This window comes from Anolis carolinensis, chromosome 4, assembly GCF_035594765.1.
Source record: "Anolis carolinensis isolate JA03-04 chromosome 4, rAnoCar3.1.pri, whole genome shotgun sequence".
Lineage (NCBI taxonomy): Eukaryota > Metazoa > Chordata > Lepidosauria > Squamata > Dactyloidae > Anolis > Anolis carolinensis.
The window spans coordinates 168,240,887-168,265,607 of NC_085844.1; the positions used below are offsets into that span (position 1 = coordinate 168,240,887).

Below are 24,721 nucleotides of genomic sequence, written 5' to 3' on the forward strand. Positions count from 1 at the left end.
ATTCTCCTGTGTGTCACTGGCCTTCTGAACCAGGAAGCCAAATGGCATGAGAAAGAATCTCTACTGTAACCTCCATTTTCTTTATTGGAGATAATGGGGTTTTCCCCCCTTCCCAACTGTCTAGATCAGATCTACACATTCAGTAGAGGGCCCAACTTTTTTAAAGCTGAATTTCTTTGAGCTACAGACAGCTTTTTGGCACCCCACCAGTTTTCTTGGATAGAGAAGGCTAAACACAAAGTGAACCAATCGTGCAGGCTCTCTGCATGATTTTTTTTTTCAGGGAGGGGGGTGCATTTGCTTTTTTTTCAGCCTGGAACTATGTCTGGACTAATGCGATTTCCATGGATGAATCACGATTTGGGTCCTACTCTTCCAGAGACTTGAGCTAGCTACTGTTGAATGCTGTTGACATTATTTTAACTACTGTGGCTAAATGCTATGAAATCCTGGGATTTATAGTTTGGTGAGGCAACACCATTCTTTCACAGAAAGAGCTAAATACTTTGTAAAACGACAGCTTCTACAATTCCATAGCACTGAACCATGGTAGTGAAAGTGATGTTAAAACTGGGAGATGCTCTCCCAGTCTAAAACTCAACAGCTACACCTCACTAGCTCTTTGAGCTTTTCATATTGAATATTTTCTTCCTTTGTCAGAGAAAATAGCATTGCCTTACATAATGTGTTATTCAGTGTTAAGAGTGTAATTTCAATTATAATTGAACCTTTCTATTTCATTCTCACACATACATGTATTTTGTTTCCAAATCAATCCCAACAGACTAAAAGTTTATCTCAAACATAAGGAGACATCCTCTTGAAGTTAATAGGAACTGGAATATACTGACTATACTTTGGTTAACACCAGTAAATGATAAAGAAATGGGACTGAGAACTCTTTGAGACAGTAAATTGATTTTTCCATCTGTAATTTTCACTTTGCGGTATTAGAAAAACCAGAAGGGTCTATCAGAGCCCAATTCCTATTTGAATTACTTGGAGTAAATATTATTGAGCCCAGCTAGAAAGGATCATACATGGGAAGAATTATCCCCATAGAGTCGGCTCTCCATATCCATGGATTCTGTATCCAGGATTCTACTTTTTACAACTTGGGGTTTTTTTTAAAACCCAAAGAGCAAACCAGGTAGAAATTGTCATTTCCAATAAAAGGTATCATAGAGTTTAGTAGAATTTAGCCATAAACATCAGTCATTTGAGCATAGCATTGAATTCAACTCACCGAAAAGTAAATGAATACAAAACTGTCACCAACGTATACTAATTCTTGCTAGAAAGTGAGTCAATACCTTTTTTCCTTTTCTCATTACAGTGAAAACCAGCAAACTTCACTTGGTGGGAAGGATCATCAGCTGGCCTGTCCACTGCAGCCTTTGTGTAGAAGGGGCAGAGAGGCCACTGGGCCATTTCCTTAAGTTTGAGTTTTCAGAAAGGTTTTAAATGATTTTAAATCCTTAAAACCCATCCTCCCTGAGCCTTTCATATAAGAGGAAGAAGCAAATCCTGATTCACTATAGCAAATACATCTTTAAGCAGCACCATAGCAACTGGGTCCATTATGACTGCGAAGACTGGACCCTAACAAATACTTTATAGGTAGTGTGGGGAATGTGTCACTCTCCAGAAGTTGAAGCAGTGTCACTATTATTAGCTACAACCACTGTAGCCAATGCTGAGAGTTGATGATGAGTTTTATCCCAGCAAGATCTTGAGATCGACACATTCCCCATCACTGATGTGGAGTTCACAAAGGGCACGATCTTCTCATTTAACATGCACCAGCCGTCAGAGCAAGGAGTGTGTTCCAAGGTTAGGGATGCTTTCAGCAAAGAGAAGCTTGAGCCCACACATTACATTTACTGAACAATAATGTCTAATTTGCTCCTTAGAAAATGCATACACCTTCACCCCTAACTTAGATGAGAAGTGAATTCAGGATTTTTCAGATTTTTGAAGGCTTAATTCATTGTTTTATGATATTGCATGAAGTCTCCCTTTGTTTATATTGATCCCTTAGAACAGGGATTCTTAAGCTTTTTGACACCCCATTCTGCCCAAAGAAAATTTTGCGTGTTCCCAGGTATATAGGTATATAAAATCAAACATTTGCTGATAATAAATCAGCATTTGCAAAGCTTGCTAAACAGGCTGAAGCATTGTCAAATCCACTATTAACACTATGTTGTTGCTAATGAATTTGTGTAATGTCTAACACAGCCACTAGGTTGTGGTTCAGAAACCATTTACTATTGTCAAATTTTTGTGACCCCAGCTTTAGGCTAAGGGGACCCCATTTGGAACCCACAGTTTAAGAAGTGCCCTAGAAGAACAGATTAGACTTCCTTCTGACAGTTACCAAGACAAGCACAGGCTGCCAAGCTTCCAATACTTGCTGATACACTATGCCCCTCACATCCACGTGGGATATGTTTCTGAACTTAACATGGAAGCAGGCTGCAATGGACAGGTCAGCTAATGATATCTCACATTAGCTGAAGATTTCTGGTTCCCACTGTGATGAAAAAAGACAAAAAGATTAAATAAGGACTCTATGTGAAATAAACAATACATCAGATACTTTAAAAAAAAATTAAAAGCTTTCATGAGGTATGTTGTATTGTTACATATTTTGTTATTACAATTTATGTATGTATTTAACTTCCAGTTTGCTGGAAAAACTGAATTGCTATGTTGCAAAATGATGCGTGTTTGGAAAGCTCTGGCCTAAAGGCACCAGATCCCATGTGATCTTGGAAGTTAAGCAGGATCAGCCTTGGATGGGAGATCAACAATGAATACCAGCTGTTGTGGGCTATATTTCAGAAGAAGGAACTGGCAAAGCCATCTCTGAGTATTCCTTGCCTAAGAAAACTCTATAAAATTCATGGGGTCACCATAAACTGGCAAACAACTTGAAGACATACACACACAGTGTATGTGTGACACAGAACAACATTATTTTTGATTATGATTAGGCTGTTTATGTTTTATAACAGAGACAGGAAACTGCTGACTCTCCAGAGGATTTTTGGTCAACTCTCTGAAATCTCAACTACCATGGTTAAAAGCAAAGGATTATGGAGACTATAACCCAACACATCTGGAAGACTGAAGGTTCCTGATCTCTTTTTAAGAGTGTGTTCACACATTCATAATGATAAGAAATGATGTCATATCATGGATTGTCAACTAGTAAATTCTCAGTTTTGAAGAATTTCAATAAGATCCAATGCTAGAGGCAGTATAGCTTTTCATCTAAAAATGCTTTGTTTTGTAATATTCAGTCTAAGCGTCAAGCTCAGGTCTTACTCATGACACATCCAATAAGACAAGAAACTAGGAGAGATGAATGACTCATTTAGGTAATACGAAAAGCCTAGTGGAATTAAGATGTCTTAACTGTCGACTGGTAGACAACAGAAGGACAATAAGATATTCAATAGAGCTAAAATGAGTTAACTTGTGAATGTGCATGAATATCCATGATTGTGCATAGTCATTATAAAATCACAGAGAATGAGTAACAGGAGATCTCTGCACATTCTCTCATCAATATGAATAATCATCAAAGTCAAATGTGAACTTAAGGATGCTCCAAGTAAGGCTTATTTAACAGGACTGCTTACTGGGCCAATGTTTTACATTATTTATATTCTCCACATGTTTACATATTTGTATATATTCTCCATTCACCTACATGAGTGTTTGAAATGTGTAAATTCATAACTGTGGCCAGGCTGCCAGGGCTAGGTTTGAAAGCAAGAGGGAGGTAGCCCTTCCCAGCACTTTCCTCTTCTGCAATACCTTCTCCATTTTGAATACATTGACAGAAAAGGTCTTTGTCTTATGAAAAAGGGAAGAACTCATGCTCCACGGCTTTTTTTCAGTCCTTGTTGAATTCCTCCTAGGTTTTGTTGTCTACTCTAGTTTGTATTTATAACCAGAAAAGGCAACTTTAGACAGTGGACTCAAGTTCCTAGGATGTAGGGACAGTAATACTGAATGCTCAACACTTTTTTTGTCTCGGAGACGAAAGATACACCACCTTGAACCAGGCGTTCCACACAGTTAAAATGATACAATGATAATATATTGAATTGCTGTTCCAGGGGGGAGGGGGAACGAGGGAGGGGAGGGGGGTGGGTGTTACATTCCAAAGGATCGTTTAAAATGTCATTTAAGCATTAGTTACTTTTGGTATTATGTATATTGAAATAAGACATGCATCGCTATAATTTTGTTAATTGTTGGAATGTAATAATTTTTTTTAAAAAACAACAACACTTTTTTGTCTCAGTCTTCTCCCAATAGGTTAACAGTGCTCAACTTGGGGATAATGTAGCAGAACATGCAGTAGGGGAAATGCAACATAGAACAGGTAAAGAGGCAGTACAGAAATATCTGGCTAATCTAAATAAATCAAGTCTCCAGGGCCAGATGAACTCTATCTAAGGATCTTCAAAGAACTGGCCAAAGTAATTTCAGAACCAATGATTTCAATTTCAGTAAGGCTTTTGACAAGGTTCCACAAGACATTCTGACAAAGAATCTAATAAAATGTGGGCTACTCAAAGCTACTGTTAGGTGGATTGGGAATTGGTTAACTGCCCAAACTCAAAGGGTGCTTACCAAAGGCTCATTTTCATCCTAGAGAGAAGTGCTCAGTGGGGTGTCACAGGGTTCTGTCCTGAGCCCAGTACTATTCAACATCTTTATCAAGCAAGGACTTGGATTATGAAATATGTGCATTTTTTATCAAATTTGTACATGGCACCAAATTGGGAGGAATGGCTTATATTCCAGAGGACAGGATCAGAAAGCAAAATTATCAAAAACCAGAAAAATGAATTTCCACAGGGACACTTTTACATTACTACACTTAGGCAGTAAAAACGAAATGCACATATATAGGATGGGTGACACATGAAAGGTATTTAGGATTCTTGGTAGTTTACTAACTAAACATGACAACTTCACCAGTAACTGATAGGCACACTGTGCATCACATGATGTCACTGGACTTCTGGCAGAGGTCCCGCCCCCAACTGAATTGGAAGCATCTTAAGAAGCTTCCTTCCAAACACGTGAGCCTGCCCATGTTGTGCTGGCTCCACTGGAGCCAGCACAGATCCTCACCACTTCAGCAATACATCAACTATGCTTTCTCCATTCTGCCGGAGGCTGGCGAAACAGCACCGGGGGTGGGTGGGAATCCCCCATGTGGTGCAGCAGCTTTAAAAACCAATGTGATTCTAGGCTGTATCAACAAGAATATAGTGTTGAGACTAAGAGGAGTCATGGTTCCACTCTTCTGCTTTGGTCAAGCCTCATCTGGAATATGGTGTCCAGTTCTGGGCACCACAATTCAGGACAGATATTGTCAAGCTGGAATGTGTCCAAAGAAGAGCGACCAAAATGATCAAAAGTTTGGAAACCGAGCCCTATGAGGAGTGGCTTAGAGAGCTGGGTATGTTCAGCTTAGAGAAAAGAAGGCTGAGCGGGGACATGATAGCCATGTTTAAATACTAGAAATGCCGAGGAGGGAACGAGCTTGTTTTCCATTTCTCTGGAGACTAAAACATTGAGCAGTGGATTCAAATTGCAGGAAAAAAGATTACACCTTAATTTTAGAAATAATGTCCTGATGATAAGAGCTGGAATATGTTGTCTTGGAGCAAGGTGGAGTCATTCTTTTTAAGCAGAGACCAGATGAACACCTGTCAGAAGTGCTTTGATAGTAACAACAACAACAACAACAACAACAACAACAACAAATTTATTTTTATACCCCACCTCCATCTCCCCGAAGGGACTCGGGGCAGCTTACATGGGGCCAAGCCCAAATAATAACAGACATTGTAAAAAACACATCAAAGTAAAACAAATCAATAAAACATATCAATAAAACATGGGCTGGATAAAAACATGAAACACACATAAGATGACTGGGCCATAAAGTGCATACAGTGAGGAATGTAAACAAAAGAAGTAGGTAACCCGAGACTGTTATAATTGATAACAGTACATTTAATAGTTCCAGTTAAGATTGGAAGTATAATATATAGATGTGTGTTGAAAAGGAGAAACTAACCCTTCATTCCATTATCATTCTAAACTGAACCTTTTTGGAGAGGAAGGTTCACCTCATTCTAAACCTAGGATGACTAAAATGTTGATGGTATTTGTTATGGAAGAAGGAGCATGGAAAACTGTCCACCTTGCATGATGGTGAGGCATGCCTCTAACACCAATTTCTGTCAATAGCCTGTATGCTATAAGGTAATCTTAACTGGAGTAAACCCACGGAATTGATTTTTTCATGATGAATCAATACTTATATCAATACTGCTGATTCAAAGGGTCAACTCGGGTTGGAGTTAATAATAGGATTCAGGCCATATGCTTTATGAAATACAAGTTTCAGCTTCTCACATCAGTTCCCATCAGCTGCTAGGAAGACAAGATATATAGTTCATTCACAAGATTGAAGAATGACAGTAAATCACTGAGCATGTTTGAGAGTGCTATGGAAATGTTCGAAGTAATAATCACAAATCTATTAGCTCTCATCCCCAAGAAATGGCCACTTGAGAGTTCCCAAAGCAGCAAAAATAATTCAACAAACCAAAAGTATCCCCCTCCTCCACAAAAGAAGACTATCTGCCAGCCTTTTAGATTTTAACAGAATTTGGCACTCTCTTCAAAGCAGAGGAATTAGAAAAGATGGTAGAACAATTTGGGTTTGTCTAAAGCAGAGAACACTGCACAAGAGAGCATGCTGTCCATTTGGAATATACACTGTCAGCTGCAATGCCTCAAGCTTGACTTTTGCACAATACTGTTTTGCCTGAATGACAAACAGATATTGCTGCATTACAATCGCTCAAGATAAATGAGTCATAATAGCCTCTTGTTTCAGATTTTTTTGCCATTTGGAACAAAGTTTCAACACATGAAAAAAGAATAAATTCTGAAGTTGATGGTTCTGCAAGAAAATGGTTAGAGAATGACACAAATATTTCATATACATTTTTACATCTCCAAGGGGAAAATCTCTCTGTGGATGTGGGTGGGAGGGTATCCAATGCCTTTGAGTGCAGATTTGACACTTTCACTGCAATGGCTCAATGCTGTGGAACCTTGGGTGTTGTAGATTGGTGAGGTGCCAGCACTATTAGGCAAAGAAAGCTAAAGACCTTGTAGATTTACAAATCCTATGATTCCATATCAATGAGCCATGGTGGTTAAAGTGGTATCAAAGTGCATTACTTCTACAATGTAAATGCATCCTAAATCTATAAAATTTCACTGTGCCTATGTTTGATCACAGAATATGCCCATTCATAACCTTTTGGACAATGCTAAGGGCCTCCCAGATGTTGTGGTTCTACAACTCCATCAACTAAAGCCAGTAAGGAATGCTGAGTAATCCTTCCACAATACTTGGAGTGGCCTCCAACTTCTACTGCTGAATAATATCTCTGTTATTATGATCTGTTAACACAGTACTGTCTTGCTAACAATACTTCCTTGTTAGTCAAATTATCTCTTTTAAACAGTGAATGTAGATGCTGAGTGTCAATACTGGCCAAACAGTCCTAATGAGAAACAAGACAGAAATATCAGTATTCTGCAAGAAGAAAAGAGCCCAAGATTTGCAGAAATACCTTATTGCCCCCAGGATTACTAACTACATTTGGCCTAAAACAATGATGGGCAACCTTTTGCGCTTGGTGTGTCAAAATTCACCAAAAAAACCTAGCATGACTTGGGTGGTGTGTCACTTCGAGAGAGAAAACCATAATTTCACAAAATGTATAGTTTTAAATAACAAAAATATATAATTGTAATATATAACTGTATTTAATAAATCAAAACTATTTACTACCATTATTTCCATGTACAACAATCTATGGTACCTCTTGCAGCTTCTCTCTATTGTAGTTTCAATGTAGTCATGAATAATGCATAATATAATATAATAATATACTACAATAATAATAGAATGAGATAGATAGATAGATAGATAGATAGATAGATAGATAGATAGATAGATAGATGTAATGTGCATAATTCCCACAACAAAACAACAAAACCACTGGACCAAATCACACCAAATTTGGCCACAAAAGGCATTAATCATCCAATCAATCTGCTTGCGGCAGCGTGTCAACAAAAATGGCTAGGCGTGTCAGTGCTGACACACATGTTATAGGTTGGCCATCACTGGCCTAAAATGACCAGGAGTTAAGATCTATGACTTCATCATATGGTCTTTGGGTTTGGTTTCCATGCGCTTTGGAAATGGAGTGGAAACCATCACATGATGTTAGAGCACTTCCAATAGGGCTCCATGGATGCAGAATCTGTAAATATAGACAGCCAGTTGTCTCGATGGATTGTCACCTTGTCATGGTGAGGGGGCTTGCGTGTTCCGATGAACCTGCAGGCACAACCACTGGAGTCATACACTTCCAGGTGTGGCCACAGGGGAGGTTCCAGACCAAGCACAATCCGAAGACCCTAAAACCTCAATGGCGGAGCAGGTGGAGGATAACATGGTACATGTTACAATGGCTGTGAAGGTGGAAGAAGGCTGCAACAGACTGAGAAGCCACTCTTGTGTGTTAACCACACCACTGCTGGAACCTCACTCTGTGAAGATTGTGTGTTGACCAGCCATGCACTGACCTCCACACATTTTTTAAAAAATCATGCACAGGCATCTTCCAACAAAAATAAAAACAAACCCAAAAAGTCCCATGGTGATCAGCGAGTGGCAACGGGGGCAGGACTGTGAAATCTGGAAGCCCCTAGTCACAGACTGGCACATGGGCGGTGGATATGGACTCAGTCATTCTACCTCAAGGACCGAGGCAGTTGAGTAGTCCGGCAGCTGTATCCATGACTGAGCAGCCCTTTTTAGGATCCGCTCTGCTAACCCCACGTGGGGAAGGGGCTAGAAAAGGTGCCCTAAACATAGTCTGCCTCTCTTACCCTGACTGGGCTGCCACGTCCAGAGGGGTTACCACTCTGTGGCCAAAAAAGAGAAATGAACTTTGGAACATGGAACGTACGGACACTGTTGGATAACACTGACAGCGAACGCCCCGAACACAGGACTGCTATCATTGCAAGGGAACTGGGACGCTTTAAGATCAACATAGCAGCCCTTCAGGAGACCCGGAGAGCAGGAGAGGGGCAGCTGAAGGAAGAAAAGGGAGGCTACACCTTCTTCTGGAAGGGACTGCCTGAAGAAGAGCGAAGAATATACGGAGTTGGCTTTGCCATCAGAAATGACCAGGTGAAGCACCTGACTGAAGCACCCACTGGCATCAACCCTTTGCAGATACCCATGATGCCCAGGGATTTTTCAAGCCACAAAGATCATTTACGGACCAAGAAACCATGGCATACAGCCTCTACACTCATCAGATGTAACCAAAATTCTGAAGGACAAAACATCAATTGCACTACGTTGGAAAGAGCACTACCAGAACCTGCTGAATCGCAGCTCCAATGTGGCCGAAGAGACCCTCTCACAAATCCTGCAACAACAAACCAGGGATGAGCTTGCAGCACTGCCTAGTTTGGAAGAAGTTAGCAATGCCATCAGCCAACAAAAAAACAACAAAGCCAGCGGACCTGCTGGGATCCCTGCTGAAATCTTCAGAACAGGTAGACCTGAGCTGATACAACAACTCCACCAGCTCATTGAAAAGGTGTGGGTCACCGAGAAAATCCCAGCAGACTTCAAGGATGCCACCATCATCACCCTTTTCAAGAAAGGGGACAGAACAGACTGCGGGAACTATCGCGGTATCTCCCTTCTAACCTCCACTGGGAAAATCCTTTCAAGAATCCTTGCAAACCGCCTTCTCCCTGTCTCAGAAGACACCCTCCCAGAATCCCAGAATGGCTTCCGTTCCTCCAGAGGAACAGTGGACATGATCTTCACTGCTCGACAGCTCCAAGAAAAATGCAGGGAACAAAATCAACCTCTGTACATGGCATTCATTGACCTTGCAAAGGCATTTGACACAGTGAATTGCAGCGCTCTCTGGACCATACTCCAAAAAATCGGGTGCCCTGACAAATTTGTGAACATCCTGCGGCTCCTCCATGATGACATGATGGCAACAGTCTTGGACAGCAACGACTCCCAAAGTGACCCATTTAAGGTGGAATCAGGTGTCAAGCAGGGATGTGTTATTGCCCCTACCTTATTTTCTATCTTTATCGCTATGATACTCACCTTGTTGATGGGAAGCTTCCCACTGGAGTGGAAATCATCTATCGGACAGATGGCAAGCTATTTAACCTCAGCAGACTGAAAGCCAAAACCAAGGTCACCACAAAATCTGTTATAGAACTCCAATATGCTGATGATAACGTAGTCTGTGCGCATTCAGAAGAAGACCTGCAAGCCACTCTAAACACCTCCACAGAAGCATACGAGAAGCTCGGCCTCTCATTGAACATCGAGAAAACCAGTGCTCTTCCAACAGGCACCAGCTAATCCCTCTGCAATGCAAGGAATACAGCTACAACTTTGGCAGCCACCTCTCCACAAAAGTCAACATTGACACTGAAATACAACACCGCCTGAACTCTGCGAGCACAGCATTTTTCAGAATGAAGCAGAGAGTGTTTGATGACCGGGACATCCGTAGAGATACCAAGGTGCTTGTTTATAAAGCCATTGTCCTCCCAACCCTGCTCGACGCCTGTGAAACGTGGGCGGTCTACAGACATCACACCAAACTCCTGGAGCGTTTCCATCAGCGTTGCCTCAGAAAAATCCTGAAAATCTCTTGGGAAGACAGGCGGACAAATGTCAGCATGTTGAAAGAAGCAAAGACCACCAGCATTGAAGCGATGCTCCTACGCCATCAACTCCGCTGGACTGGCCACGTTGTCCGAATGCCCGATCACCATCTCCCAAAGCAGTTGCTCTACTCCGAACTCAAGAACGGGAAACATAATGTTGGTGGGCAGGAAAAGAGATTTAAAGATGGGCTTAAAGCCAACCTTAAAAACTGTGGCATAGACACTGAGAACTGGGAAGCCCTGGCCCTTGAGCGCTCTAATTGGAGGTCAGCTGTGACCAGCAGTGCTGTGGAGTTCAAAGAGGCACGAATGGAGGGCTTAAGGGAAAAGCATGCCAAGAGGAAGGAGCGTCAAGCCAACCCTGACCGGGACTGCCTTCCACCTGGAAACCGATGTCCTCACTGCGGGAGAACATGCAGATCAAGAATAGGTCTCTTCAGCCATCTACGGACAGTTTTAAAAAAAAACTGATTTACTCATGAATTTAACTGGTTAACCAAATCCCCATGTTAAGTCTATGAGAAGCAAAATCTTGTGATGAACCATGGGCCTTGTAGTCCTGCTCAGGACATTGTAATCCCTGATGAAGATGAAAACTTGGGTTTTTTACCTTCCCAGTCTGAACTGGATTCCTCTCAGCCAGATCTTTCCCAGGCAGATCTGGAAACCTTGCACCTGCAAGAAAGTTGTGCCCCAGAAGTATGTCAAACAACCCCAGAGCCTACTTCTCCCGTGTTCTTGCGCCGGGAGTTTTGTAAACAACAGAGAAGTTTGGATTCAGCTTCGCGCAGGAGTGCGAGGATAGCAGCTAAGAATGTTGCCAATTAACATTGGTTCTCGTGAGAATCTTTAAGGAGTTTAACATCTGGTCTCAGAGTTTAGCTTTCGTTTCTGATTCCCAGAGAACCGCTTTGGTGAGAAAGTTGGACTCTATATAGGTGTTTTGCCCGCGTAGCAACTTCGCGGAGTCAATTCGTCAGCCTACGGAGCGAGTTGTGTCTGGACAGCGCGCTCCGATTCAAGCCTCGCTTCAGCTCAAGCCTTGCCTTGCTATCCAGCCTTCGCCTTGCTTCCCAGCCTTTGGTTACCTACGGACTTTGCCTTGTTTCCCAGGACTAATCCTTGCCTTGTTTCACGGATTTTACCAAGTTATTCCACGGACCTTGTTCTTGTTCTTAGTTACCTTGTTCCACGTTCAAGCCTTGTTTCAAGTATCAAGTTATTTCCTAGCCACGCTCAAGTTTTATGGACTAAGGACCTTGTCATCTCCCCTCACTTTGCTTGGCAAAGTGAGTGTTTCGGTTATTGGATTACAACTTTGGACCTTAATATTTCTTATTGGACATTGCTTTTTTGGACTAATTCTGACCTTTCCTGAAGGGTCTAATTCTGGACTATTTTCTATACTTGTTTTTATTAACTTTATATATTCCTTCAATAAAGATATTAGTTAGATTCTGGCCTCTGTGTATGGTTATTGGTGCCTCTGCCGCCTGGGTCGTGACAGGTTGACTCCGCCCCCATAAGCACCAACTAACCGAGGCCAGGATGTCTACCGGAGCCGCGCCGGCTGGACAGCCGCTCAGCTACACCATCAGCAAGGACGAAGTGGACCGCATCCGTGACAGACTCAACGCGCAGGATGGAGAAATAAAAGGGTTGAGGGAGCGCGGAGTTCGCCTCCCGGCCATGGCGTTGCCTACCAAGTTTTCTGGAGAAGCTGCTAAGGTTCATGTTTTCCGCCGCCAATGTCAAGCTTATCTAGAGGCCCGTGATGCCGAGTTTCCCCAAGAAGACATCAAGGTGGCGTGGGTCTACAGTCTTCTAGACGGACCAGCGGCTAGCTGGGCGACGGCCCTGTTTGATCAAGCCTCCCCCCACCTAAGTTCAGCGCAACGCTTCTTGGATCACCTTAAGGAGACCTGGGGAATCGAGGACAATTTGGAGGCAGCCGGTCACAAACTCCGGCGCCTCCTTCAAGGAGACAGACCCATGTCTCAGTACATAGCCGAGTTCCGCGTGCTGGCCCACAACACCGGCTGGAACGATGTAGCCCTCAGAGGACAATTTCGGGAGGGTCTCAACATTGAAATGCTGGAAGAAATCTCCAAGGTGGATCCTCCCCAGACCCTCGAGGCACTCATTGATCAATGTTTACGGGCTGAAGTCATGATTGCCAACAGGAAACAATGGGTTCGAGGCCAGGGCGGTAGAGCCGGGGCAAAACCCCCCGCTCCCGCCAGTGTTCAGCCACGTCCGGTGTGGAGACCCCCGCCGCCAACCCCATACCCCAGAGGAGGCGAGGAGGTGCCGATGCAGTTGGGCAATGTGCGTCCCAGACTAGATGCCGCCGAGAAGGCCCGTCGTCAACGCTTGAACCTCTGCTGGTACTGCGGGAACGGGGGCCACTTCGCCAGAGAGTGCCCAGCCAAAGGGAAGCCTGCCGCCCGTCTTGCGGCGGCGTCCTCCACGGAGTCGAAGGCGTCTGAGCCGACTGGCACACAGCCGGCGGGGGAAGCCAACGACCGGGTGTAGAGAGGCTCGCCAACCCGGTCAAAAAATCCATCCAAGAGCCGCCAACCGGGGTCCTGTTCCTTCTCGTGGTCACATTATGGTCAGCAAAAAGGGGACCCGTCATGATCCACGCCATGATAGACTCTGGAGCTACCAACAATTTCATCGATAGAGAGTATGCCGACTCTCTGGGATTACAATATCATGATTTCAAGAATGCCCGTGTGGTGCAAGCCATAGACGGCCGTCCCCTCAAGACGGGCCCCGTAAGCCAGTGGTCGGAACCCACCAGGATGTGGATAAGGGAACATATGGAAGAGATTTCCTTCTTTGTTACCGAGGTTCCCCATTTCCCTGTGATTTTGGGAATTCCATGGCTGACACTCCACGACCCTAACATCTCCTGGTCCAACAGAGAACTGCAGTTTGCTTCACCGTACTGCCAAAACCATTGCCTCGTAGCCAAGGTATGCCATGCCACAGACTCCGAGCCCATCATCACCTTGCCAAAGAAGTACTCCGAGTATTGGGATGTATTCAATGAGAAAGAAGCCGAAAAATTACCCCCACATAGACCTTATGACTGTGCCATTGACTTGGTGGAGGGGGCCCCGATCCCGCGAGGGCATCTCTACTCCCTGACTGAACCAGAGCAAGAAGCTCTCAGGGAATTCTTAGAGACAAACCTTCGCAAGGGGTTCATCAGACCCTCTCAATCCCCAGCCGCCTCCCCAGTGATGTTTGTGAAGAAGAAGTCAGGGGAATTACGCTTGGTGGTGGACTACAGAGCATTGAACAATATCACCAAGCGGAACAGCTATCCCCTGCCCTTAATCTCGGATCTACTGGACCGACTTCGAGGAGCCAAGGTCTACACCAAGCTGGATCTTCGGGGGGCTTATAATCTAGTTCGCATCAGAGAAGGGGACGAGTGGAAGACCGCCTTCCAGACTAAATTCGGATTATTCGAGTCCCGAGTTATGAATTTCGGTTTATGCGGAGCTCCCGCAACGTTCCAGCATTTTGTCAACGATATTTTTCAGGACTATCTAGACAGATTCTTGATAATCTACCTGGACGATTTTTTGGTGTTTTCCAGATCACAATCAGAACATGAGAACCACGTCAAAATGGTGTTGCAACGACTGCGGGATCATGGACTTTATGCCAAGCTAGAAAAATGCGCTTTTGATCTACAAGAGGTAGATTTCCTTGGCTACCGCATCTCGCCTCTAGGGCTTTCCATGGATCCAGCCAAAGTTTCAGCAGTATTGGAATGGCGGGCGCCAACTAACAAGAAAGAGGTGCAGCGTTTCTTGGGGTTCGCGAACTACTACCGCAAGTTCATTCCAGATTTTGCCCGCTGGTCCGACCCCATCACTAGCTGCATCCGTGGAAAGCAGCCTTTCCGCTGGACTGATCAAGCAGAGAAAGGGTTCCAGCAACTGAAGAAACTATTCACCTCCCAGCCAATTCTACAGCACCCAAATCCTGGAACCCCTTTTGTGGTGCAAGCGGACGCCTCTGATGTGGCAATTGGGGCTGTACTCTTACAACCGGTGGGAGATCACCTCCACCCCTGTGCCTTTTATTCTCGTCAACTAACCACACCAGAGAGGAATTACACCATTTGGGAAAAAGAACTACTGGCCATAAAGGCAGCCTTTGAAACTTGGAGACATTGGCTAGAAGGGGCCAAATTCCCCATTGAAGTCCACACTGATCATCGTAATCTAGAACATCTAAGAACTGCCCGCAAACTAAATCAGAGGCAGCAACGTTGGGCTTTATTCTTTGAACGTTTCAACTTCCAGATTCATTATGTGACCCCAGCTCAAACCAAGCAAGCAGACGCCCTGTCACGTAAACCGGAATACGCTGCAGGACGCAAGGAGACCTTTGAATCCCAACTGCTACAACCTGAGAACTTTGCCACGCTCACAGTGGGGAACACCAAATCCAGTCCCATTGGTTCAACTTCCCCTACTCCAGGACCCATCTGTGCTCAAGAAATCAGGGCTAGTCAGCAAGCAGATGCCTGGGCGCAGGACCAACTTCGCCAAGGTCTGCATTTTCCCTTTTCGCTTAAAGATGGGCTGCTCTGCTATAGAAATCATGTTTATATCCCACCCGGACCGGGCAGGGAAAAAGCGCTTCGTCTGTGTCATGACTGCAAACCAGCAGGACACTTCGGACTATTTAAAACCATGCATTTGATCCTAAGAGATTTTTGGTGGCCCAAGATCCGCAAGGATGTGGAAAAATATGTCAACACCTGCCCAGTATGCCAGCGCTCCAAGATACGAAGGGAGAAGCCCTCAGGGCTTTTGCACCCCCTTCCTACCCCATCTCGCCCATGGGAAATAATTTCCGCGGATTTCATCACTGACCTACCACCTTCCTGTGGATTCACCACGATCTTAGTGGTGGTGGACCTATTCACCAAGTTAGCCCATTTCATTCCCTGCGAAGGCCTCCCCACGGCCAAAGAAACTGCGGATCTATTTCTTCAGCATGTTTTCAGACTACATGGATTGCCCAAGAGTTTAGTCACAGACCGTGGATCTCAATTCACCTCTCGTTTTTGGAAGGCACTACAAAAACTACTGGGCATAGACTCTCGCTTATCTTCAGCTCATCATCCCCAAACAGATGGGCAAACGGAGCGCACCAATGCCACTTTGGAGCAGTATCTTCGCTGTTATGTAAACTACCAACAGGACAATTGGGCTTCTCTGTTACCACTGTCTGAGTTTGCCTACAATAATGGAGTTCAAGCTTCTACAAAAGAAACGCCGTTCTTTGCAAACTACGGTTTCCATCCACGTTTCTTTCCCCCTGTCATTGAAACTTCAGAAGTTCCCGCAGCAGAGGATTGGCTGCAGGAACTCACAGCGGTGCAACAACTTTTGCTCCAGCAACTGGACCAAGCCAAGGAGGATTATAAACGCCACGCTGACAAACACCGCCAGCCGGGCCCCGAAATCAAGGTAGGAGATCGGGTTTTCCTGTCCACTCGCTTTCTGCCCTCCCACCGCCCATGCCGGAAGTTAGATGCCCGCTTCATTGGCCCCTATCCAGTGGTGGCGCAATTAAACCCCGTGACTTTCAAACTCCAACTTCCGCGTTCAATGCGCATTCACCCAGTGTTTCACCGTTCCCTGCTCCTTCCGGCGGATGGTGTGCGTCCTGATACAGACCAACCGGCCCCCCCTCCTGTTTTGATGAATGGGGAGGAGGAGTTCGAGGTTGAGGACATTTTGGATTCTCGCTTTCATCGCCGCCGCCTACAATATCTCATTGACTGGGTGGGTTTTGGGCCTGAGGAACGCTCTTGGGAAGACGCCTCCACAGTCCATGCTCCTGATCTAACCCGTCGCTTCCATCTGACCTATCCCACCAAACCGCGACCTCGCGCCTCGGGGAGAGGACCCCAGTTTGGGAGGGGCCCTGAGGAGGGGGATAGTGTGATGAACCATGGGCCTTGTAGTCCTGCTCAGGACATTGTAATCCCTGATGAAGATGAAAACTTGGGTTTTTTACCTTCCCAGTCTGAACTGGATTCCTCTCAGCCAGATCTTTCCCAGGCAGATCTGGAAACCTTGCACCTGCAAGAAAGTTGTGCCCCAGAAGTATGTCAAACAACCCCAGAGCCTACTTCTCCCGTGTTCTTGCGCCGGGAGTTTTGTAAACAACAGAGAAGTTTGGATTCAGCTTCGCGCAGGAGTGCGAGGATAGCAGCTAAGAATGTTGCCAATTAACATTGGTTCTCGTGAGAATCTTTAAGGAGTTTAACATCTGGTCTCAGAGTTTAGCTTTCGTTTCTGATTCCCAGAGAACCGCTTTGGTGAGAAAGTTGGACTCTATATAGGTGTTTTGCCCGCGTAGCAACTTCGCGGAGTCAATTCGTCAGCCTACGGAGCGAGTTGTGTCTGGACAGCGCGCTCCGATTCAAGCCTCGCTTCAGCTCAAGCCTTGCCTTGCTATCCAGCCTTCGCCTTGCTTCCCAGCCTTTGGTTACCTACGGACTTTGCCTTGTTTCCCAGGACTAATCCTTGCCTTGTTTCACGGATTTTACCAAGTTATTCCACGGACCTTGTTCTTGTTCTTAGTTACCTTGTTCCACGTTCAAGCCTTGTTTCAAGTATCAAGTTATTTCCTAGCCACGCTCAAGTTTTATGGACTAAGGACCTTGTCATCTCCCCTCACTTTGCTTGGCAAAGTGAGTGTTTCGGTTATTGGATTACAACTTTGGACCTTAATATTTCTTATTGGACATTGCTTTTTTGGACTAATTCTGACCTTTCCTGAAGGGTCTAATTCTGGACTATTTTCTATACTTGTTTTTATTAACTTTATATATTCCTTCAATAAAGATATTAGTTAGATTCTGGCCTCTGTGTATGGTTATTGGTGCCTCTGCCGCCTGGGTCGTGACAAATCTCCAGAACTGAAAGCACTATCTCAACCAAATTTTGATTTATTCACACTATCATTACCCACCTAACATAGTGGAACTGATCAAGTTTTGACATCATGAATGTTTAATCAACATAAAGATGATGTGATCCATCAAAACTGACATCGGATTCAGACTCTCCTGGTTAAACTCCATAAGAAAAACTTGAGTTTAAATACAATTTGTGATGATTCCAGGTATATAACAACAATGGTAATTTGTGCTTGCTTTAAACATTTATACTTTAATTTCTCCTAAAATATCAAGTATTTTTGAATAAATAGGTACTAGATTAAAGGCATTTTATGCAGTTTCTAAAAATGTAAACATATTTGTGAGTCATGGATCTTGATTTTAGATATTCCAATTTAGAATGAAAATATATATATAAGAGAACTTTCAAAATGCTGTATCTCTGATTCTAATCAACATTCTTTTTCATGAAATTTGAATACAATTATAGATTTTATTTGTTTTTAACCCATGTAATTATCTTTAATATTTTTTGAAATGTGATTTTAAAAACACTAAAAAGTAGTCACGACACTGCTCTCTTGCTCTTCCCCCTTTCAGAGCTCTCTCTTATGTCCACCTCCTTGCTCCTCCCACTGGGATATAAAAGGAAGGTATGAAAGCAGCCGTGAATCATCCCAAACACAGCTATCTTACTGTGCAATTGTCTGCTAGTTTGAGTTGTAATTCTGAGACTTAAAGCCCTGTTAGTTGCTGTTAGTGTTTCCTTTCATTGACCTGACTCCAGAAGATCCCTGAATGTCTATCGAAGCAACTGAACGTTTTTGAATGCATGGCAAAAAAAAAAGTCAAATATTGAAGACCCAAGATGGTAACAGGTTGGATAAGAAGACGCATCTAAGTTTTTAAAGTTTTTAACAGATTTCTCTGGTTAGTCAACTCATTTCATATACAAGGTGCCATCTGTAAGTACTGTGTGGTGTTCGGAGGAGAAGTTAGGGGTCAAGGTGGTCATCAGAAGCTTGGTACATTGTTTGCTTAACCATTTGTGTGATGAAATGATGCAATTCAAGTCTTCAATTGACCCAAAAAAGAAAACATCATCAGAACAACTTGTGCTTGGCTGAGAGCTCCTTGCTAATTCACATTGGAAAACGTCTTGATGTAAACCCATCATGATAAATGACCTAAAAAGTAATTTCAAAACTGCAGCTATGGATGCCCAGTATACTAGTTCTCAAATACAGAATGAACTCATAGACATTTGTAGTCACAAGATAGTCAAAAAATTTAAAGATGCAATGCATCACAATGTTTCTCTGTTTTTGGCAAATTAAACTTTGGATGTGAGTACCTCAGAACAGTTATTGCTCTTGGCAAGATAAATTGATGTTGAAGCTGCAGGAATAAGGGAAGGCTGTATAGGCTTTGTAAAGATATGACAGGTGGAGGACTTGCAGGCATTGTTTTGTAAATCCTGGAATAATTGGGCTGAACTTGCAGTACTTGTGTGGACAGGGTTATGATGGAGCTGCTAATATGAGTGGCCATATTAGTGGTGCACAAGCAATTATATCGCAGAAGTATCAAATGACTGTCTACATCCATTGCAGTGTTTACTTGCTAAAACTAGCCTTAGCAAAGACTTAACAGCATCCCACCTGTCAGAATCTGCCAAGGAACAATATCATCTGTGTGCAGTTCCTTCAGAGCACTATCCATCAGACTGGAACTCTTGAGGAAAAATATAAAAGGCTGTTTCCCTGAATCAAGAGCAAACAACCTGTTGCCACTTTATGAAGCCCATTGGGTTGAGCGACATGATGAAGTTTTATGTTTTGTTGAACTGTACAGTGTGGTGGTGAGAACACTTGAAGAACTAAATGAGAGTCCTCTATAAAACAGCTGTTCTGAATGCTGAACTTGTAATAACCATACACATCCTAAGAAAGCTTCTGCCATCTTCCCTTCAGCTTGGCAAAACATTACAAAGAGTAGATATGGACATTTTCTGTAGTCTGCAACATGTTTAGAGTCTCTTAGAAAAAGCCAGGGAGATGCACACAGAATTTGTGAAAAATTTTCAGGAAATCTTTAACACAGCAAGATCAGTGGTGGAGTCTGTGGGTGGAAAAGTTAGGATCCCTCACATCTGTTCAAGGCAAATTTCACCAACACCAATGGAATATTATAGGCTAAACATTTCTGGATTTTTTCTGCAGTCAGCTTCAAGAAAGGTCTTCAAGGCACAGGGAAGTTCAGGAACTGCAAATATTCCTCCCTATTAATTGTGGCCATTTTAAATCCAACTTGAACAAGTTCACAGAACTTTACAATGAATGCCTTCAAGATACTGATACACTGATGGAAGAGTTTGACCTATGGTGTAGAAAATGGAAAAAGATTACACCTGCAGAAAAACCATCAGATGCATTGGAAGCATATCTTGTCTGTAATAGACATTTTTTTCTGAATGTAAAGAAACTAATTCAGATTTCTGCAACATTGTCAGTTTCAACAGCTACAAATGAAAGGTTGTTTTCAACTCTTAAACCTTTGAAAACATACACAAAAAGCACAACAGGGCAAGAAAGACTGACTGGACTTGCCCTCTTGAGTGTATATTGAAGTTTATCGAGGGAGCCTGATTTCTGTCAAAGTGTATTGGCATAGTTTTCAAGTATTTCCAACAGGTGTTGTGGTATTCTTTTGTAACCACTAAATTACTAATTAAGAGTCAGCTGTTTTAGACTTGAAACTCTGTAGCTAAAATAGAAATTTGATTTAATTACGTTTATATAAAAATAAAGAATGAGTCATAGAATTTATATTATTTTTTGTGTTATGGACCTACTCTTCATGATTTCCTGAAAAAATTCAAACCCACACTCCCCATGATTTTTTTTTCTGATTATGGAGCCGCTCAATGTTATGGATGGATGTTAGCTGTAGTTTTACTAGGCCTTCAGTCATTTCTGCCAAAGAGTGTTGGTACCTCACCAAGCTACAGCTCCCATAATTCCATAGCATTAAACCATGGCTGTTAATGTGGTGTCAAACTGTATTAATTCTACAACCTAGATGCACCCTAAGTCTGGTGTTGGTTCATTCTTTGAAATGTAAGAGATATATTTTAAGGGATTATCATTGGTTTTCACAGATAAGTAATTTGGAGATACAGTATATGTAAAAAACAACTTGAGGAAACACTTGCACATTTGAGATATTATAACCAGGCTTCATGATACTCCAACCTAATTATGAGCCTGAAAGCATATGAAAATTTAAGATCTTCATGACTACAGTTTTATTTAAAAACAGGTTCTGCCACATCTCCCCTGTTTTTAGCGTTTTTAATATTAATCAAATAGATAATTATATCTTTTAGATCTTTGTTGCCTACACTAATTAAAAACACTAGTAAGTGCTTGACTAAGGTCACTCATTCCAAGTATGTTATCTTATTATGTATGTGTGTGTTTCTCTGGCAGAATAACTAAAATAGTATTCTCCAAGGATGATGATCCATTAGTGCTATAGATACTTGCCAGCTCCTAGTACTACCTATAGTGAAGCTCACAGTATGTCTACTTGCTTAATTCATAGTTTAAATCAAACATAACTTTCATAAATCTTAACATTTCTTGCCTAACTCAGTGTCTATGGTGATAAAATCAAATCAAAGCTAAATGTTCACGAGATACAAAGCTTACGTGAAAAAAATCTAGTTTGATTTTTATTTGGTTAGATGAAAGAGTTTATTTTCATTTTCATTTTTAGCAAGCAGGCCATAAAGAGTAATCCATATAATTCTAAACTAAACTAGAGTCTCTAGTCCAGTCCTTCAGCAATACAGAATGTATATTCTGTAGTTATACAAGACATTTTGATTAATCTCAGGAAATGGTAAGGCTTTAATGTTTAGATAACGTATTTGCATTTCCTTCTTAACTACAAACTATGCTTCTTGGTTTTATAACAGTGCAGATTGAAATGTAATGTCACTACGATCAATTGGTCAAGAATAGCCTATAACATTCTTAATTTTAGCTAGGTTTGAGAGGAGGGGAGTTGCATGCAAATACAGCTTCAAACAATGATATTCAAAAGTCCTAAAATCTTGAACCAACATGCATCATAAATGAAGGTTTCTGCATGCACATTTAAGTGACATCTGTACAGAATCTAGAGCTATATACCCCCTTTTTTATTCAACTCCCTCTCTCTCTTAATTCCTCTCATTTTTTCTTCTTTTCCCCCTGCAAAAGCTTGCTACTCTGCACCACAGCACAGTATGAAGGCCAGAGGAAATAGTCTCAGTACACCTGCTATGGATGTCTTTTGCTTCATTGGTAATTCTGTCATCATCTCAGAAACTGTAACGCAATTAAGAATTAATGCTATAACACTAGAGAAAGGTTTCTTCACCAAAGAACCCTAAAATGTGTGACACATATATCCCATCCCAAATAAATGCATCCCCCAAAAGAACCATCAGTCTGAATTATGTTCTGCATTTCAATCACACATGTATATATGTGTATGTTTCAATGTATCACAGCAAATGCCTTATGATGCTTAAAAGGCCATGACATTTTATTTGCAGCCACAGCAATTTCATTACAGCAAACCTTCAAGCTACGAGACAGCAATATTCTATGGTCATAACTGGTGCAAATTAAAGGGCCATAGAATGGCTATATTTTAGATTTAGATCACAAATGCTACAAACAACAGGAAAAATATTCTAATATTCTTATAGTTGAATCTGCTTCATGCTTTCTAACATTGAGGTGCATGCCTTTGAAAGAGTTAAGTGACAGAACACAATCCTTCTCCAATAAAGGATTAAGAAAATCATATCTGAAGGCAGTTTTCTGCAACCCCCTTCTCTTTTCAAAACAAGCCAAGTGGCAATGATTTTCTTTTCCAGAGAGCAAAGCTTAATCGAAGTATTGCCTTCAGACATCCCCCCCCCCATCCCTTTCACCCCCTATATTCATTCTGCAAAGATTCATCTCAATTTCTTTATTTGGTTCAGCATATCTCTACAGGCCGTGAACTGCCCGACTTTTTTTTCCATCCTGAAAAGAGACCTGCATGAATAAAACATGGGCAGATCTTCCGCTGCATCACGAGAACGGAGAATTTGATCGCTAGAGATTGTATCTGGCGAGTCATTTCTGTGCACCATCCAAGTTGGGATATTTTTGTAAAATAAATCACCCTGGCAATAAAAGCAATTGGATTAAGCATGGAGCGCTTTTGCCCTCTCAAAGGGCTGCGATCACAACCCAACCAGCATTGGAAATCTGAAGGCATAATCAGAGCAGATCCTACCTTCCATCATGGTGGCAGAATTGCATTCCTCAGTTTCCACAGAGCCTGAAAAAATACAGGAAATTACGATCCCGGTGTATCAGATGCTTAATGTAAGCCTTCCCCAAAATCAGTGCCTTGGATACATGGTGGGTGCAGCTGTCAAAGCCAAAGAAGAAGTGGGGGAAAAATAAAATTTAAATAAAAAAAACGCAGGGCGAGCGTGCTAAGGCGAAAGGCAGGCCATGGATGCTGCTGTAGCTGTATCACCTACAGGATCACAGAAGGATGCTGAGAAGGGGGGAGAGAGGAGGGAGGGAGGGAAAGGAAGGGAGGGAGGGGTGGAGGGAGCCGCTTTAGCTCACAGAGCCTGCTGGTAGTATCTCAGCCAATCCCTCCAGCTTTCTATCTCGTCACATGGTAGCTGGCTTGCATCTCCTGACACAATACCCCACAGGAACACAGGGACCTCTTGCTCTCCCCCCTTTTTGTCCTCACCCACTTTCCACACACACACGCAGACGCACAGGGATTGTCTCCGTCTTTGCCATGCCTTCCCCGCTCCCTGTAATCTTAATGCAGCATCTGGGTGAGCAAGATTAATTATCCAGCCCTGTCAGATCAGCAGAAGGAAAGCTGCAGGAGAGGCGGCTGGGGGGGGGGGGGGGGAGTAAGAGGAGGAATTGATTTGGGCTTTTGGATTGAATCATCGCTCCCAAAGCCAAGCGATGGATTCTGCTGCCGTGCAGCTGCAGCAGCCTCACAATGGTTGCGCTCCCGGGATGTCAGTTTCTGTAGAGCTCACAAATGAGAGACGCTGGAAGCCGGGCTTGGCATTTGTGTCGCCTGATCCCCTCCTCTCCCCCCTCCCTGCCTCCCTCCCTCCCTCCCTGCCTCCTCCGCCGTCCAACCACAGCCATTCAAGAGGCAAATCGACGGGCCTGACGTCACATCATCAACCATGATCTTCGGGAAAGAAGGTGCCCAAGAGAGTCCGGCAGGAGCATCTTCCCAGCGCATCCCTGTCCAAGGCCAGGCTGGGCTTTGCCAGGCGGAGGGAGAGGGAACAAAAGCAGGGCCAGGGCAGCGGGCTCAGCAATGCGGGAAGAGGGGGAGGGAGGGAGGGAGGGAGGGAGGGAGGGAGCACCCACAAGCCCTGCCACCAGGCTTCCCCCCCCCCTTTGAACACACACACACTCCTAGCAGCAGTGGAAAGACTAGTGTCACCTGCCATTTCAGGCAATGCACTCCCAGTCTTGGTTGAGTACTCTCTTCCCTCACCTGTCACCTTCTTTCAACCACTGTTTTCATCTTTCTACTGCTCCTTCCCCACAGCTGAATAAAATCCCTCATTATCTGCTTTGAACTGGAATATATGGCAGTGTGGACTCAGATCACCCAGTTCAAAGCAGATATTGTGGGGTTTTCTGCTTTTATTTGTTTCGTGTCAAAAGCATTGCATAAATTGATAAGTTTAAAATGGATAAAATAAAGGGATCACAAGCTGCTAAATAGATTTAAAGTGGATCCAAACTCTAGCATGATGAGATCATAATGACCTCATCACACTAGAGCAGTGGTTCCCAACCTGGGGATGTTTTT

The 24,721-nt window shown here is 43.2% G+C and overlaps 1 protein-coding gene across 18 annotated transcripts in view; it reads right to left on the bottom strand.

The window, feature by feature from the left end:
- sgip1 (SH3GL interacting endocytic adaptor 1) overlaps positions 1-23,764 on the bottom strand; it is a 169,292-nt gene extending 145,528 nt beyond the window's left edge. For 6 of the 18 annotated variants that reach the window (XM_062978196.1, XM_062978205.1, XM_062978207.1 and 3 more), the window contains exon 1: positions 1,314-1,533. In XM_062978196.1, coding sequence (XP_062834266.1) covers positions 1,314-1,431 — 118 coding nt within the window. In that variant the 5' untranslated portion in view covers positions 1,432-1,533. Of the gene's footprint in view, positions 1-1,313; positions 1,537-23,140 lie in introns of those variants that run through there. The other 12 variants (XM_062978203.1, XM_062978194.1, XM_062978202.1 and 9 more) reach the window with 7 other exon arrangements.
- Positions 23,765-24,721: the final 957 nt, after the last annotated feature.